The sequence below is a fragment of the Myiozetetes cayanensis genome, unplaced genomic scaffold (assembly GCF_022539395.1).
Source record: "Myiozetetes cayanensis isolate MyiCay16 unplaced genomic scaffold, myiCay2020 scf5-8, whole genome shotgun sequence".
Classification (NCBI taxonomy): domain Eukaryota; kingdom Metazoa; phylum Chordata; class Aves; order Passeriformes; family Tyrannidae; genus Myiozetetes; species Myiozetetes cayanensis.
The window spans coordinates 101,489,020-101,506,714 of record NW_026087742.1 but is presented as its reverse complement, the minus strand read 5'-3'; the positions used below and the strand labels follow the sequence as shown (position 1 = coordinate 101,506,714).

At 43.7% G+C, this 17,695-nt stretch overlaps 1 protein-coding gene across 3 annotated transcripts in view; it reads left to right on the top strand.

Annotated features, from left to right (window-relative positions):
* The window catches only part of PHKA2 (phosphorylase kinase regulatory subunit alpha 2), a 45,497-nt gene extending 28,935 nt beyond the window's left edge, over positions 1-16,562 (top strand). The window contains exons 22-32 of one of the 3 annotated variants that reach the window (XM_050332509.1): positions 1,012-1,168; positions 2,518-2,597; positions 2,817-2,895; positions 3,011-3,140; positions 3,750-3,851; positions 4,495-4,613; positions 6,320-6,367; positions 8,190-8,357; positions 9,867-9,920; positions 11,291-11,491; positions 12,000-16,562. In XM_050332509.1, coding sequence (XP_050188466.1) covers positions 1,012-1,168; positions 2,518-2,597; positions 2,817-2,895; positions 3,011-3,140; positions 3,750-3,851; positions 4,495-4,613; positions 6,320-6,367; positions 8,190-8,357; positions 9,867-9,920; positions 11,291-11,491; positions 12,000-12,173 — 1,312 coding nt within the window. In that variant the 3' untranslated portion in view covers positions 12,174-16,562. The other 2 variants (XM_050332510.1, XM_050332511.1) reach the window with 2 other exon arrangements.
* Positions 16,563-17,695: the final 1,133 nt, after the last annotated feature.

Sequence of the window (17,695 nt, the reverse complement as noted above, 5' to 3'; positions counted from 1 at the left end):
CATTCTTGGTCCAGTCTAGACCCATCTGCTGGGCTTAGTAAATACCTCCTATTTAAATAGCTTTGACAGGAACAAAATGCAAATACAAACCAATAGAATCATCTTCTGGAGTGCATTTATTGGGCATTTTTTCCTATGCAGGAGAATACTGCTGGAACCTGACAGGCAGTTAGCTTTGGGTGCAAAGACAAGCATGTGTTAATCACAGATGGTCTTCCCTACTGGTACAAAGATTGTATTTTTGTTTATTTTAGTCTGTCTCCTGTGAGGACCTCTTTTTTGATCTTCTTGATTTCCCAAGCAAAATGTTTAGCAGCCTCCCTTAAAGAGTAAAGGAAATCCTGAAAAAACCACCATTTTTTTGTTTAACTGCATCTAACATGGTTAATTCCATATTCTGGACTTGTTTCACTGTGGGAGTGTCTGTTGGACAGGACTTCTGGTGGACTCTATGTCTCAGCAAGAGTTGAAAAGTCATTCTGTGGCACTTCAAAACATTACCAAAGAGAAGCCATAATGCAGTGAATTTCAAAACCAGGAGAGGAGCATAAATCTTCTTTGCTTCTCAATAATGGCATAAGCAGCTTAGTTAATAGCTAAGGAAGAGGTAGGGCAAAAAACTTTCCCTGAGGCATCTGAAAAATGGATGTAGTCTTCAGCAGAATTTGTTGCTGAATTCTGCTCTGAAAAAGCACTACATGGAGTGTTCCTGCAGCAAACTGTCTGCGTGAATGCTCAATTTAAAGTCTGGTGGGAAATCGTTCGGGTGGTTCCTTTTAAGTCACTGGCTCACAGCTAAGTGAGTGCTCAAATTAGTGTGAAGGTTCTGGTATCAAGGGGGTTTTGTCCACATATAACAGATCTCTGGTGACTGCCCAGATGTCCTGTGTAGTACTTCATTCTGTCACCAGTGTGAGCAAGGTGATCAAAATGCGGCTGGGTTTGTGTGGTAGGGTTTAGCAGTGTAGACCTTACCTGGTGACAATTAACCTTCTGTGTCTTCTGCGGCAGAGGTGCTGACTGGGACACAGAGCTGGATGGACAGTATGGTGTCACTGTCCACTGCCTACTCAACGAGCTCTACAGAAAGGCAGGCCTCAATCAAGAATGGGGCTTAATCCGTTACATTTCCGGTATACTCAAAAAGAGAGTGGAAGTCCTGGCTGAGGTATGACATATAAATAATCCTGGCTCAGTTTCGTGCCTGGAAACAGAGATAAAACTACCAGTTTGCCAGCAGGGCTTGTGCTTACCCTTCTTCTGGTCTTACCATACATAGTGAAACATTTTTAAGTAAACGTTGGTTGCTTTTCTAAATCTTATTACGACATCTTTACCTTTCCTCTGTACTTTGAACGGTGCTAATTTTGGCATGGACTGAGAATGTCACACAGTCACTGTAAATGGTTGTGAAGGCTTTATTTCATCTCTGTTAATTGGAGAAGTTTAATTACATGTTTTCAAAGCTGCAGTTGTCACTGATAATTGTCTGTTGCTTTTGTGATGGCACAAACACCTTCGGAGCAGAGCTATGTTAAGATGTGAGTGATGACACAAAAACATGTTCTGCCAGTTTCCATCCTGTTGGGTGGACAGTCTGCCATGTGCATGGGTGTTGGGAGGCATTAAAATATCTGGGACTATTAAATGATAATAAGAAGGATCCATTTTAGGAGTACAGATTTGATTTTGAACATTACAAAACTGTTTCCTCTCAAGTACTCTAAAATATTAGTTTAATTTCCTAGTTATCCTAGGCACAGAACTTTTTCCATTCTCAAGACACAGTGGACGAGCAGTACAGACACTCACAGAAAGCCATGTATGTTAACTTGAGAAGATACTGACAAAGAATTAGAGAGCAAGAGAGTAGAGATGATCAGTCTTCCTCCACATTAAGGGAGGAAAACAGACTCTTCAAAATCAGAGGAACGTTGCTCTGTGAGCTCTTCAATTCAGGATGCTGAAACAAATAAACTGAACACCTACTTTTAAAGGAGGTTGATACATAAGAGTAAACACTGTGGTATTGGTGGAAGTACCTATTTCAGAATGTACTAGGATAGCTCATTCAGGAATGTGATGCAGTATGTTGGGTATTTGCTTGTTTTAAGATACATATTAGTATGCAGGATTTTTTAAGCTAATATTGCCAAACTTTTCGTTGATTTAAAATATTTTTGTCTTAAATAAAACCAAAAGTTTATCATATGATAAAGGATGAAAACCTTTATTATCTGCTAGCCCCACTGAAGTCCTTAATCATTATGCTGCTGATTTCACTGAAAAGGAGAAGCAGCTTTCAGATTGGTCATACCCTCATATCCCTGTTGACCTCAGGAGATCCTTGGCATCTAGTTAACAACATTCTGCTGGATCTGCATGTATGGTAATTAATAGAAATGCACTTAAAAAGAAAGAAATGCTAAAGAAATGCTTCATTTTTGGGAATTAAAAGCTGTGTCACTTCCACTTGATTCAGAGAAAGGTCTCTTGCTTTCTGTCCCCTTATGATAGGCATGCACAGACCTTCTGTCGCACCACAAGCAACTGACAGTGGGCCTGCCACCAGAACCCCGTGAGAAAATCATTACCACGTAAGTGGGAGCTCTGTTTCACTTACAGAGTCAGCCTGCTCTTCATCTTCCTGTCAGTACCATTCTGCTGCTGTTACCTTCTTTTAACACTTATTCCTCATGCCTGTAGGCACCTTTGTGGTGCAGAGATGTTTCTGGGTGATGATTCCAGTGATTGCTCAAGAGTTTTAACAGCTGGTTGTGCTGAGTCACTGCTTGCTGTGGTTTGTCTTCTTGCAGCCCGCTGCCACCAGAGGAGCTCACAGATCTCATTTATGAAGCCAGTGGCCAAGACATCAGTATTGCAGTCCTGACACAGGTAAGCAGCGTGTGTCAAAGGCTTCTTTGGCTGTGCCCAGTGCGGTGCCAGTGTTTGCTCTGAGACTGGGAAAGCCACAAAGGCCCACTTTGAACGGGTGCCTTTTTCCTTGCAGGAAATAATTATGTACTTGGCGATGTACGTCCGGTCCCAGCCTAGTCTTTTTGTGGAGATGCTCAGGCTCCGCATTGGTCTGATAATCCAGGTGATGGCCACTGAGCTGGCTCGGAGTCTGAAATGCTCAGGTAAGAACCGCTTTTGTCATAAGGGTACTGACTGTGTCATTCCTGCTTCACCCTTAGTTGTTGATCTTTCCATTAATATATGTAAAATCCTTTTATTAACCTCTTCATTCATATGTGCAGTTAGAAACTCTGAAAATTAATTAGAAACTAAGTTCTAACTAGAAAAGTTAGAAACTTTTTTTTTTACTTAATGGAAGATTCCTCTTCCCCCTTGTTCAGTTATTCAAACTGAAGTGGATATTCTTTATGGTATAACTCTGACTCTGTAATTTAGATCTACAGGTCATCTGCTGTTGGGAGATGGCTGTAATGCTTTTCCAAGTGATCTTGTTTTCTCATCATGAGCTTCAAAGAAATTTTGCACAAGCTACAACATAATATTCATGAATGCAAATAGTGTTACTTCTATGCAGTGTTTGTTGTTTAGTCCTGAAATGTATTTTCTTTGAAATGTTACTCTGCATATTAATTTTTTTTTAAGGAAGTGCAAGCCAAAAGGTTAGATATGATTGAGCTTCATTCATCAGCAGTTTTCTGAGTTGGCTTCATAGCTTGTTGCTTTTCCACAGTAATGCTTGTCTTTTGTTTTGTTTTGTTTTGTTTTACCAGGTGAAGAAGCTTCGGAGAGTTTGATGAATCTAAGCCCCTTTGATATGAAGAGTCTCCTACATCATATTCTCAGTGGGAAAGAGTTTGGAGTGGAAAGAAGCTGTAAGTTGTCCACTTGGCTACTTGTATATGTTAAGTGAGAACTATAAATAAAAACTTACAATCTTATAAGTGGGGATCTATTCTCTCAGCCTGTAAAATAGAGGTATAGGTAATGTATTAATAATTGGTGACCAGTACATGTGTATGCCTGCTGTGGAATAAACAAAACAAATATGATGGAAGCTATCCTGCACTGAAATTAGATTGTATCAAGTTTTCAATAACATGAAGGCAAACTTCTAAAATGAAGAAATTTTATGTGACCAGAACAAAAGCCATTAAAAGGGCATATCTAACCTGCCTTCAATAAGCATGTCTGTGATGCCCACATATTCCTGACTGGTGCACCAGCTCTCTCCTGGGTTCATATGTAGGCCCTCACAGACTCATTGCAACTCTTGACATCTTTTAAAGCTACAATTGCTCAGTGTCTCGGAGTGGAAAATCAGTCTCCGATACCCAAGTATGGATGTAGGCCCCTTACTTGATGCCATCAGGTTTGAACTCTTGACATGGTTTTGAAAGGATGCTGTCAACCAAGAGCATTGCACACTTCTGAAAGGATATGTGTTTAACATCTAGATAAGATTTCATCTGTTTTTCTACCCCTACGATGTTAAAAATGTCCATTTGCTTCTTTTAGTGCGACCTGTAGATTCCTCTTCATCTAGCCCTGCGATTTCTATTCATGAAATGGGGCATTCTGGAGCAACCAAAACAGAAAGAAGTGGTATTACTAAATTGAAGAGTGAGATGAAGCAGGTGAGGGTTTTCTGTCAATGCTCATCAGAAAGTGCAGCTGTTCTGGAACTGTGTTGTGCTAGGTTCTATTCTTGCTAAATGACAGAAGTTTCCAAAGTTGCTTTGATTTTAAAGCTGATCACTAACTAGAAGGCAGTTATGGGATGTTTCCTCCAAAAATGTGCTGCCTCTTTTGTTCTTGTTTCACATGCTGAAAATAGAACGACTTGAACAAACTAATGCATTCATGGCATCCACTGTAAAAACAGCTCTTTTATCATCTTTAGCTAAGGAAAGGTCAGATGCACAAAGTGAAGCTTTCATGCAGTGTTCATTCTTGTACTTGGCCCAAGTTGCAAAAACGGACCGCATTTTTTGCAATGGAAAAGATTCTTGTGGAAAAGGAATCTTGGTTTGTTTTCTTCCAGTTGTGTTTCTTCAGAATAGGGGATGATTATTGCTGTTACTGATGGCAGTAAAGATCAGTTAGTGATTCTTTACAGGACCTGGTCAGGCAGGACAGCAGAGGCCCCTGTGAAACATGAGTCTGTCTCAAGAGTCGAGCTGCTCCCTGAGCATCATCGTGGCCGAGCCTTGTGATACAGCTGTGGCTGTGAAGGTGCTGCTGACTGCTCTGCACTGGCCCTGAAGTGACTGTGCAGGGCTCACAGTCCTGCAGGGGGTGTCTGTCTTGGGGCCTGTCCAGGGAGGAGAAGGGACAAGACACTAGGTGGCAGCATTATTTTGATTTAAATACAGTAGTGGGCCTGAGCTGATATACTTGGGCCTTTGTTGACATTACAAGTGTAGTGCCTGCGTTGCTTTTCCATTAGATGGAAACTTGGTATTTTGCACAGAGGAGGAGTTGCCTGGTTTTATTTTTGTTCTCCCGACTCTCCAGCCTTTCATGCTGTTTCCTGCTACATCTCACTGCATTCTCTGAATAATTTATTAGATACTAATGTAATGTCATTTTGGCAGGGGGGTTGGCTAGGGTGGTGCAGGATCAACTTTGTTGTTACAGGGAATGCTTCAAGTACTTGTACTGACATCTCTGTTCATGTTGAGCAACTGCAGCTCTCTCATTTGCTGCCGTTCTTTCTTGAGTCAGAACATCAAGCCTTGGCCTAGGTCTGAGCCACTAACACTGAACGTGGAGGCATGGCTTGGGGTGGGCAGTTAGAGAAAAGTGCTGTAAGTCTGAGGTGCTGCATCCACATTTCAGCAAAAATTTTGCCTTGCAGCCATTTGTTTAGTGCAGCCCACCCAGCTGGCAGCCTGCAGCAAGATGACCCTCTTGTGCAAAGAGAAGCTGCTGGCATTGCAACAAACATGGAGTGAAAGCCTGGAGCTTGATTTTCGTCCCAGCCCTGAGTCACAGGGAAGCTTTTGCACGCACCTCAAACTACGGTGGTTTGTGTTGGCCATGGTGGGACCTCAGTGGATGGCATGGGCAGCCAAATGGATGACTTATGGCTGCCAAACAGGCTCCTGGCAAAGCAGGATCTGCCTCATGGTGCCCCTGGGAATCAGCAGGAGCTGCCCTGAGATCAGCTGAAGTGCAACACTGAAAGAGGAACAGGGGTTGTTGCAGTTTTCCCCAGAATACCTGAGCTTATTCCATATTTCTTGTCTTTGCATGGATGGGTTACCTAGCTAACCTTGTTTGTGTTCTGTTCTGTCGTGGCTGTCTGTCTGATGTGTTGGTGTCTGGTTTTGTTTTGTAGTTCTTTCATGAGGGGCACTCCATGTCCAGCAGCATGTTCGCTTCCACGGTAAACACTGTCTGTTGCTCTGCACCTGCTCTTCCCCTGTGTGCATGTGTGTGTGTGTGTGTGTTTGTGCAAGGTCTTGGCTTTAGACACCTTCTGTGACTTCTCCTGCTTAAAAACTTGTTTTCAAACCCTACCTCTTTGTCTTGTTCATCTTCACTGGGAACCAATTCTCATTAGTAATCTTTTAATAGAAGTTGAATCTCGCATTTGGATCCACTTAGTTCCTCTGAAGCTTAAGCAGTTGTAGCACCTGTACTTATGTTACAGGTGTCTTCAGTATTTAAAAGTAATGTAGCACTGATAAATGCTGGCAGTGTCTGGACAGTGAGAAACCCAGAATAACTTCAAGTCGCTGAGACAGGGATTTTATGGGCATGGCTGTCTCCTCAAGCAGTCATCTTCTTTCAAGGCAGAGAACTGTAGCTCTTCTTAAACTCTCACTATTAAGAAGGAAGATAATTGCTTAACTATTTTACTAACAGAGACCTCAACAATTTAAAGTAAGTCTGAAGCTCCAAATGTGTCATGGAGAGACAGGAAGTTTGCAGCTGTGCATGTCCTTTGAACTGGCTGTTGTGATTTGTGATTCTCTGCATCTTCAGACCTATTGTCAATGGCACACCTCCCAGATGTCATAAGTACACAGCTGCAGAGCTGTGTTTGATTGAAGTGCACATATTTAGCTGTTCAGGGAGATCTTTGCTTCTCTGAACTACCTGAGTAGTCAGATTGATTATTGTATCCAGGTGGATTTCTCTACTTTGGCATTGATGCTCACGCTCTGCTCCTGCATGCCCAAGCTCTGCTCAGCAGGATGAAGGAAGTTCTGTCTGTCATGGTCAGTGAAACACCAGGAGAACACCACCTGTGCCTCATGAACACCAGCAGCAGTGCAAATGGACTGTTCTGATATGCTGTGGATTTTTTTGCAGAGCTTGGCTGTGCAAAATCCCTGCACTATGCAAAATACACCTTCCAACTACGCAGTTTTCAGTCTTATTATCCCCCTTCCCCAGTACCTTGCTCAGGTGGTTTCTTACTCGGAGAAGTAATGATGGGATTTCAGATAGGGCTTTCACTGAAGTCCTTTCTGGGCTGAAAGTAACAGGTGTGCCAAAAGGAGTGAGAAAACAGAAGAGCACAGTCTCTGGAGTGCAAGGAATAGGCACAGACTGCACGTGTGGAAATCAGAACAATCTGGTGGTAGTGCCACACCTTTGAACAGGATTTGCTGTCTAATTTAGTGTCCAAGTCTAGTAGGGTAAAAAAATAGAGCAATAAGAGTAATAAAGGAGAACAAGACTGATACTTACAGAGAGGCAAGCATGATAATTTCATGGCTACATGAAGTCAATTTTTAATCTACTTATTTTAATGGAGCTTTTGCATGGCAGACCTCTCTTGCTGGACTCACAGACCCTTTGGTTCTTTTACAACAATGAGCCCAATGCCCAAGTGAATCAGACCTACCTGCAGATCCCCCCATCTCGAACACCAGTGACGCTGCCCTGGAAGCCAACTTGGGCGTGATAAAGTAGTCAGGCCTTGTGTTAAACCAAGCGCTGAAGTTTTCTGTATTACACCATGTTGAACTGCATGCCTGTTTTGTTGAGAAATGACTGAAGTACTCGAGAAGTGAAGCTTGTTTTGAAGGGGAGAGATATGGATCAATCCTGCTCCATCATCCTGTCTGACACTATGGCCTGTGTTTTTCCCCTGGTTCTGAGGTAGCATTACAACAAAAATGTATTGACCAGGCGTGGTCAATACACCCACTTGGGGTGGTAGAAAGCAATTAACCAAGGCTTTAATGTCCTTACAGAGGAGCAGCACTCCATCATCTCCCACCAGTACTTCTCCTACTGGCTCCAGCGGAGACATGAGCTGGGGTGACCGAAAGGGGCAGTGGCTGCGCAGAAGGAGGCTTGATGGTGCTATTAACAGAGTTCCTGTTGGCTTTTATGAGAAAGTGTGGAAAATCCTTCAGAAGGTAAGTTGGCCACTATGGAGGGCAGGAAGCAAGAAAGCTGTACAGTAACTTGGGGAGATGGTAGTCCAGAGGCAGCATCTTGCCGGGAGTTGGTCTTCAGCTGGGAGACTGGTGGAAACGAGAGTCATTAGTGGAAGTGTGTCTCTTCAACATAAAAGTGCTCCATTAACACAAGTTCACATGTGTCTTTGAAAGTTTGTTTTTCTCCGAAACCACCAATCCTGAATTTTGGATGGCCATGCATCCCACAGCCTAATGCACATTGTCAGTGCAGCTGAGTGCAGTGTCACTGCAGTGCAGTGCAGTTCTGTGCTCCGGTTCAGAAAGGCTGTGAGGAATGAAGTAGGAAACTGCACTGACTCTTCCAGAATGCCTTGAGATCTCCTGCTGGCTATTCTGAGCTGCACGGCATTCTCAACATTGTTTTGTTTGTTTTTAAGTGAAAAGGAAGTCCTTGCCAGCACCTCAGAGATCAGGGGTTTGAAAATGTGTTGAAGCAACTATCTAGGAAAGAGGAGAGGGGAAATATGAATTTTTACCTATTTCATAGTGATTATGCACCTGGTTTTCTTTGCTTGGATGCAAGCCAGCGTTCAGCACCTTGCAGCACTGAGCTGTTGATGCCTTGTGAAAAGACTGTCACTAGTTTAGGCTGGTTTTGGTCGTCCTTCTAAAATCAGTTACACTGAAACTCCTAGTGTTGATGTCTGCCAAGATGAGTCATATGTGACCTCTTGGCTATTTACTAATGGCATCTTTCAGTAGAGTGAGCATCACTTCTGACCTAACTTAATAGCTGGGAGTATTTCTGTGTTTTTTCTGGCTATTAAAATGAATTGTGCTAATTTAATTTTCAGTATTTCATTCTTAAAATCTCTTTGGACTATTCATAAAATCTGTCTCCTCTTCTTGGTGTGTGTTTCTGTGCCTCAGGTACTCAGATGTGTCACTCCTTAGCCTGCCTTCTCACCACTTGAGTTTTGTCACTCTTTCCTTTTGTCACTTGGTACTTCTAACATCACCTCTGCCCCACTGGTTGACATCCTTGAGGTGTGGTGCCCTGGATCTGAAACACATAAGTGCTGTTTTAGTGAAAATGAGAAAGGTTCTTGCTTTTGTGGTCTGTTGTCTATGATGCTTTCATGTTATCTTTTATTTCTACTTCCTTTTGAGCAGAGTGTTCTCATCGATTTGTTTCCCTCCTTTGTGTGCCTCTTGCTGTAGTGCCTCTCTGAGTACTTTGCTTTGATAGCTGGGCTGGAACACAACACTCTCTTGTGTGTCATGTCAGGCTATTTCTTATGTTTGCCAGGTTACATAATAACTTCTTTAGCATAGATGAAATATAATATTTGGAACAGGGGTTTTTTGGTCTCATTTGGGGGTTTTTGCTTTGTTTTTTTTTTCTATCCGAAAGTTGTTACGTATTGGCCTAAATGAGAGAACTCTCAGAAGATCTCCTTGCAAGAACTGTAATTTCTGTTCATTGTTGAAATGTTGTTGTTTCAGTGCCATGGTCTGTCCATTGATGGGTATGTCCTTCCTTCTTCAACCACCAGAGAGGTACAGTAAAATACCAATGATTTTCAACTATTTTCTACCCCTGTGTTGAATGCTGGCTGTGACAGTGTAAGGTGTGGCAGAGCTGCTGTTGCAGATCCTTGGTTAAGAGGTTAGAACATCTGGACCTTCCCCAGCACCTCTGCTGGCTTCCCCAGGTCTGTGTCCCTCCCCGGCAGGCCTGGGAGAGTGTTTCTGGCAGTTTTCCCCTTTGCTGAGCCTGCTTTCTGGACACCTTTACTCTCCCCGTGTGCCCACAGAGCAGGGCTTGAGAGAGGTGGGTGATGGCAGTCCTTGGGGGGTGGAGGTGAGGAGACAGTGCAGACCTGTTGAAATAAAGCAGACATGTTCCTTGCCACTTGCATTTTTTAATATGCTGCAACACCAGCCAGTGTATTTTGGCTTCACAGTCTCAAAAGTAAATACCAGTTAAGAATGATTTTTTCTAACCAAAGCTTTGACTCTTTAATTCTATAACCTTTCCTTACATTTTTTTCCTTAGTTCAATTGCCTTTAGGTGCTCTGGCAAGTTTTGAATTCACATCTATAAAACAAACTCCTGTGAACAGTAATCCATCAGCGCAAGAGAGGTGCTTGTGTGCCTGAGACTGTTTTCCTGTCTGGTTCCCTCAGATTTGTCTCTGGCTTCCTTCTCTTCTGAGGCATGATTGCAACAGCTGAAGAGAGGAGCTGGAATTTTCTGCCAAATTTAAATGTTGTCTTTTTTTTTTTTCCAGAAAGGAGAGCTTTATTTACCCCTATTGTGTAGATAAATAGGCTTATATTTTTAGTCTGTCAGACCTAGACAGTATCTAATTTTGCTGTTTAAAAGAATCGAAAGAAATAAGCACAAACCTCCTAAGGCAACATAACATCCCCAGAGATATGCCAGTGCAAATTAAGCTGCTCTACAAACAGCATAGCAATACCCCTGCATGGCAAAGCTTTAGGGGCTTATTTAAAAATCACCCCTCTAAGCAGGTGGTTATTTTTAAAACTTAACAGAGTAAGTTTGGCTTTGCAACTAACCTGTGATGCCAGAAAGAGAAGGCAGAGTGTGTGAGATCACAGCCTGAGGAGCAAGGAGTTAATTTGCCAGCTAAGCATCAGCAGCCCTGTATGTAAGTGAGATGTGTATGTGATGGGTCGCAGGGCTGGAGCAGCTTCTGGAGGTTGTGTAACTGTTTGCAGAATCAAGGTCTAGCAACACGAAAACTTTCTGTAAGTGCTAAAGCGGCACAAACATTTTGTTCGCTTCAGTCAGTCTGCCCCCACGTGCAGAGAGGAGCATATGTTCCAGTGCTTGCAGGATGTGGGGAACTAGTCTTTTGGATTTGTCAGTTTTTCTCTCCATTTCCACTCAAACTTGCCAGATGACCCCATGTGAAATCAAGTTCGCTGTGCACGTGGAGTCGGTGCTGAACCACGTCCCCCAGCCTGAGTACAGGCAGCTCCTGGTGGAAGCTATTCTGGTCCTCACATTCCTCTCTGACATCGAGGTGAACAGCATCGGGGGCATCATCCACGTGGACCGAATCGTGCACATGGCCAATGACCTGTTTCTGCAGGAGCTGGTGAGTTCAAAGGGCGGTGGTGGGAAGTCTCCTCCTTTGACAATTATCCCCTGCTCCTTTTTAAATATGTGTGATGGCCTGGTTCCTTCCCCTACAAAGACAGGCCGAATCACTTAAGTATCTTCTGGAAACATATTTGGAAACCTAATTTAAGAATTGTGGGAGATTTAGATGGAATAAAATTGTAGTGGCTAACAAGCTCTGAAGTATGTTGTTAGATTGAAGTGAGGGTTTGCTTTGTCAAGGCATTAGAATTACTAATATTTGAGTAATCCCACTCTTTCCCCCAAAGGACAAAAATCTCGGAAGTTATATGTTGTTCATTTACTTACACTGATCCAACTAAGTCATGTGGGCCCTACAATAATCCTGATTAAAGTTTTCATGAGGGAAAGGAGAATTGCTTTCAGTATTGAGCACAAATGGAAAATCATAACGTGGTGGGTTTTTTCTAATAAATAAACACGCTTGCCTAACTTGCCCTATTTCTTTGCTTGTGTCTTTTCAGAAATCATTTGGAGCTACTGGCAGTATCTTGGAGAAGGATGTAGCCACAGGAATTTGCCACTTTTTTTATGACAGTGCTCCAAGCGGGGCCTATGGCACCATGACGTACCTAACAAAAGCCATAATTATTTATTTACACGATTTCCTGCCTAGCACAGGTTGTACCATGCAGTAAGTGATGCCTCGTGCAGGAGGGAAGGCTCAGAAGCTCTTTCTCCCCAGTTCCTTGTCGTGAACCTCATGGTTACTTGCTGCCTGTGTGTGTGCCGTGCACTACCTCAGCGTTGGACACCAGTGGACGTGCTCTGTGCATGCCCTACCTACACAGGACAGGGAGCTGGAATTCGGCCTGGTTTTAGGAGAGTGTGAAAGAAATAACAAATAATGAGGCTTATTCTGCCCAAAGTGCATAAATGTAATTCATAGTAAATTAGAAAGAATTATACAGTTCTGCCAAGGGGAGAACAGATTATTCTGTGGAGATCAAAAGGCATAATAAAACAAGGGAGCTGTATCTCAGGCATAGAGTCTCCCAAATAAGGGAAGTGATGGAATTCATTAATTTTTCTCCTGCTGTGTGTAAATGTACATCATTGTGAATCACTAATGCACAGTGTGAAACATCCAGGGAAATGTAAATTAGAGGCATAGGAATAACTTGAAATAACCTAGTGATATTTCTCATACACATTTATCGCGATTCTCTTCTCACTTGCACCTAGTCAATGCTGGGCTAACGCCAGTAGAGACAAACATCTTGCAATATCCACTAATTTGAGAGGATAGCCTCTGTCAGGAAGCTGTGTCTGTCTTTAATCTGAACAAAACAGCTTCCTTCCCTGCATCCCTGAGGCTTTGGAGGCAAAATCTGAAGACTCCAGCTTCCCCAAGGTGACAGACACTTTTATGCCTGTAATCCTTTCCTCTGAATGGAGCAAGATAAACCGCTTCCACTCAAGCACCCTTTCCAAGTGTCCCGATTGTTTCCCTTGCAAAGAGCCTCAGAGTTAAGAATGGCATAATTTGTGGCCCTTCTAGCACAGCGTGAGTTTATGGAAGGCTTTGATGTTTCTCTTTTTTTTTCTTTCCCATTTTTTTTTCCTCTTATTTTTCTTTTTAGTTTGAAGCTGCAGTGGTCACATGTAGTAAGGGTTTGGGCTGCCTGGAGGTCTCCCTTCAGACAGTTCCCAGGTTGGTGCTGGCACCTAGAATCTGTCCTCTGGAAACTCTGAGTTGCTCCAGGCAGAACAGGTGTGTCCTGCAGGGCAGTGGTCCCATGACCATTGAAACTGGAGACTGGAGATGAAAACCCTGGTGGACCCCAGGCTGCATTTTGCTTGTGCTGGCACTGCTGGTTTGCCAATAGCCACATGCCAGCATCTGGCTGACAGCTCGGGAACATGGCAGTAGCTTTAGCCTCTCTGTGGCCAGGGGCTCCCCCAGCAGTGTGGAGGTGTGCCAGCACTGCCACCATGGGAGCAGGAAGCATCAGAGCAATTCTGTCTTGCCAGGTAGAGGGGAAAAGAGCAGACAGGCCTCTAAAAAAGTAAGTATTTTCTGAGCTAATAAACCTGATGAAGTATATTTCTGTGAGCCTCCCCTCCAGTCTTTCAAAATGTAACTATGCCATTTGTATAGGATTTGAAAACTTTTCTTTGTAACAACAGTAGGCGGTGCTTTTGAGAGTGCGGTTTTTGTTTCCAGTTTTATACAGGTATCTGAAATACCCTGACAAAATGACAACACCCTGTCTCACTTGCCAGTTGCCAGCCTTGTCACCCTGCCTGCTGTCCCTCTACACAGTCGCTGCTGCTGTAGCAGTGCCTGGGCACTGCCTAAAGACAGTGAAGGTGTGGGAGCTCTTAGGAAGTGATTTAATGTTTTTGCAGAGACCAGAGGAGTTTGGCAGTCCAGAGGCCCAGGAGCCTTTGGACTGTGTTAACCACCATGAGAACTACAGGCCTGTGGAGGGGCCAGCGTAAAGTGACAGTTCAGGTACAATTAGCACTTGGATGTGGAAGTCATTTTATTGGCATGGTGACTGTTTTGTACGGGTTTGCCTTCATCATGGTTTGGTTTGGTTTTTTTCCTTTTCATATGTATTGTGTGAGCTCACTTGGCTTGTTTCCCAGTAAATAAAAGTAAAATCCTTTGTTTAGTTTAAGCAGATGTGACCATGCAGAGCATGAGCACACAAGAGCTGGTGTGGTGGTTTCTTGTTCTACCCAGGATCATATGAAAATTTACTGTTATTTTTTGTTTTGTTTTTGAATCCTAGATTGTGAGAGATGCAAGATGATTTTCATTCAGACTCTTTATTTGTTTAACCTACAGTGTGATCTTGTTTTCAGAAACAAGGGTGATGTAGCTGGTTTTACATTAAGCTGCATTGAAATCTAAACCAATGAAACGCATGGCCTAACATACCCTGACACCCCTTGACACTTCTCTTTTTAATGGCAGTGTCATTGGTGTCTTTAACATGAAATTCACAGCATGACCCAGGTTATGGTATATTTATGATGATCATAATGAGTTACCACATGAAATGCAGGCACTTGGAAAGTATTTATGTGATAATTTGAAGAGTTTAGGTAGCTGATGGTGAAAGGTGAGACTCTGAAACACACATCCAGGGGAAGGGAAACTTGTGTTATTTTCAGGTCAGGCACAGCTTCAGCGTGCTGCTCAGATTGAAGAACCATTCCAGCTGGAGAGCTGCATTGTAGTGCAAACCTAATTAAGCAAATAAGGTTTTACACAGACCCCCTGCTTTGCTGAGGATCCCTGGTGTGTGTTAGGCTGCTGCAAAGCAGAGCTGGCACTGGCAGTGGCGAGGGTGTGCTCACAGATAAAACACATGACGACTTTGCAGTTTGTGTGGGGCTGAGCTAATTGGCAGAGGCTCAACTTGGCCGTGCTGCTTCCCTGGGGAGCCAGCAGAGGATGACACTGCCAGCTTCCAGCCCCTGGAAACACATTTATGGAAGAAGGCAAAGGTGAACAGACACATCCTGTGCTTCAGAAACAAGGGCATTAGTGAATTAAAATAGGCTGCCTGAGAGCTGCTTGTCCCAGCCTGACAGGCACTGCTGCCCTAAGCAGTTTGCAGCTGTGGGGTCAGAAGCACCTACGCAAGTGCCGGAGGCAGCCAGATGTGCATGGAGAGAGGAATGGGACTGGGTGGGACCACTGGCCAGAACAATGATGGGTGTCCAGCTCGGAGCTCACATTGCATGCTGGCTCTAAGCCAGCTCCTCCAGGCCATGCTCCCTGATCATGGCTGTTTCCTTCTCCCTGCTGCCAAGTGAAGGGCACGGGTTTGTCAAACTAGACAGATCAAAAACACCTTTGATCTCCCCTGGCTGCTGGTCCCACCAGTAAATGTGAAAAGTTAATGGGTGGAGTACAAAGTTTGTCTGACTTCTCTCCTGCTAATTGTAGTTTCCTTCCTTAGGCAAAGAGCCCTGCTTCTTCCTGGAAGGTGCAGGTGAGCTGCACAGTCCGTAGCTGCCCTATAAAGGTGTGGCCACTTTCTGTGGTGAGTGGTGAAACACCTGGGCTGCCCCCTGCGGGCACAGGGCACTGCAGGACTGTGTCACCCCTCCAGCAGCAGCGAGGGGCTTGAGTGAAGCCAGAGCCTGGGCCAGTCCAGGTGCAATCTTGGGCACTTTCTGGTGTGGTCCACAGTTAGGAGTGGAGTTGCCCATAAAGCAGGAGAGAGATACCACCAGCGGTGGCATCTGTAGCTGTATGGTTTGGGCGCTCGTCTGCAGACTGATTAAGTCCCTGCTCAAAGGACCAGTCACATCTGCAATATTAAGTAGCCACTGAATAGAATTGGGACTAAAAGGGATTGGGGGTGGGGTTATAGAAGAGCTTCAGCTCAAATGGTTTTAAGTACAAGCAGCAGGGCTTTTTCCCACTCCCAGTTTCAGTCTCGAGTGGCATTTATTCCTGGTGTTAGATGTTTCACAGTTACTCCCCTGCCACCCCCCTTCTTCTGTCAGGGGTAAGGGGGCTCTTGTGTGCTGCCAGCAGCTGACAGGACAGGGGCTTTCTTTTTTGGGTCAGTGATTCAGCTCCTCTCATACTTCAGTGCTGCATGCCCAAAAGCCTCTTACTGCCTGCCGAGTGCAGCACTGCACTGCAACTGTACCTTGGCATTCCCTCTCGTGAAGTGATCCGTCGAAACCCCTTCAACTTTATGTCACCTTCAGGAATGTGTCATTAGTGGGGACATCTAAACTGAGGCTGTCAGCCGTGTTTCAGAGCAAAGGAGGACTCCAGAGCTGCACCGTCCCATTCCACCTTGTCACTTTGCTCCTACAGCATGGAATCCAACAGTGGGAAGCAAGATCCCACAACACACTGTGGTGTTTGTCCATCTTAGGTGGAGCCTTTTTGTCACTCCACTGGAATAAGATGGGACTGATCATCACAGATCAGCATAACTGCATGCTGAAAACGGACATTAAGCATTACCAATGCCATTAACATTTTACTGTAAATTTTGTTGGCACTATTAAAGATTTTTCTTCCCCCCTCCCCCAAGGCAATAGAAGTAAGCGTGTGCATGTTTCTTCATTCATCTATCAAGTTACAAAATACTTCTGGAAAAGTATTCTGGATTTAATTGTAAAAAATAATATTTAGGAGAGAGAGCAGTGCCTTAAGCTCGGGCTGCTGCTACATTCTGTGATGATAAACTGCAAAGGATGCTTTTTCTTGTACTTTCAACACTGTTATTAAATAACACCAAACTGATTTACTTAGCTCATCTTTAGCTAATACAATTTAAAGAGGGACTAGACTGAAACCTTTTCCTACCCAAAAAGCACATTATGTGCACTGTATTTACTAAGGCTGAATAAGGTGATACTTTTACCAAAAATCTCCTGACCTGGTGTTGCTTTTGGAGTGTAATAGGCAAAAGAATTAGGTCCAGATCTCTCGACTCTCCCCCAGGAGCTGACAGGGTGGTACTGGCAGGAATGGGAATACTGGCTTGCAACAGGGGAAAGGAGACGGGCAGGTGGGGGCATTGGACGTTTCCATCTTGCTGCATTCGAAAAACTCTAATTCAGAATTTCTCAGTTCCCTTTTCCTGGTAAAGAATTTATGTATATGCAAAAATATTTAGGTTCATAATACCAAAATATGTTTACTTTGTGTTTATACTAATTTCTTTGTTTTTAAGAAACCCAGTTCATCTTCAAGAAAAGTGTGTTCTACTCTGATAGGGGCAGGGTACCCAAATACAGGCAAAAAGACATCCCACTTAGACATTACTCAGAAAGCTAAAGCTTTATTTTGTGATCTTTTGTATGTTACATTGACATGCTATGCGTTTAGCCTTCATTAAGGTGACGAGTTATGACCGTTTCTTATCTCCAAGTTCCAACAAATGTGGCAAAAAGTTACCAGTGGTAAGAGGAAACCTAGCACAAGTGTAAACACCTTTCAACCAAGATCCTGTAAGTTGTGTCTGTAAACTTCTGGTAAGATAGACAGTGACCTGGAATAATTTAGTTCCAGTCCATCATGCAAAGAACAAATTTAAATGCAGAACAACCTATTTGAACTAGATGGTTCTTCCTTGTTTTCCTTTCCTGCACTGGACACTCCATAGACAGCATCTCTTGTGTCCGTTTCATAACCAAGGAGGGTCTGATCTGTTCCATGTGGTCACCAATG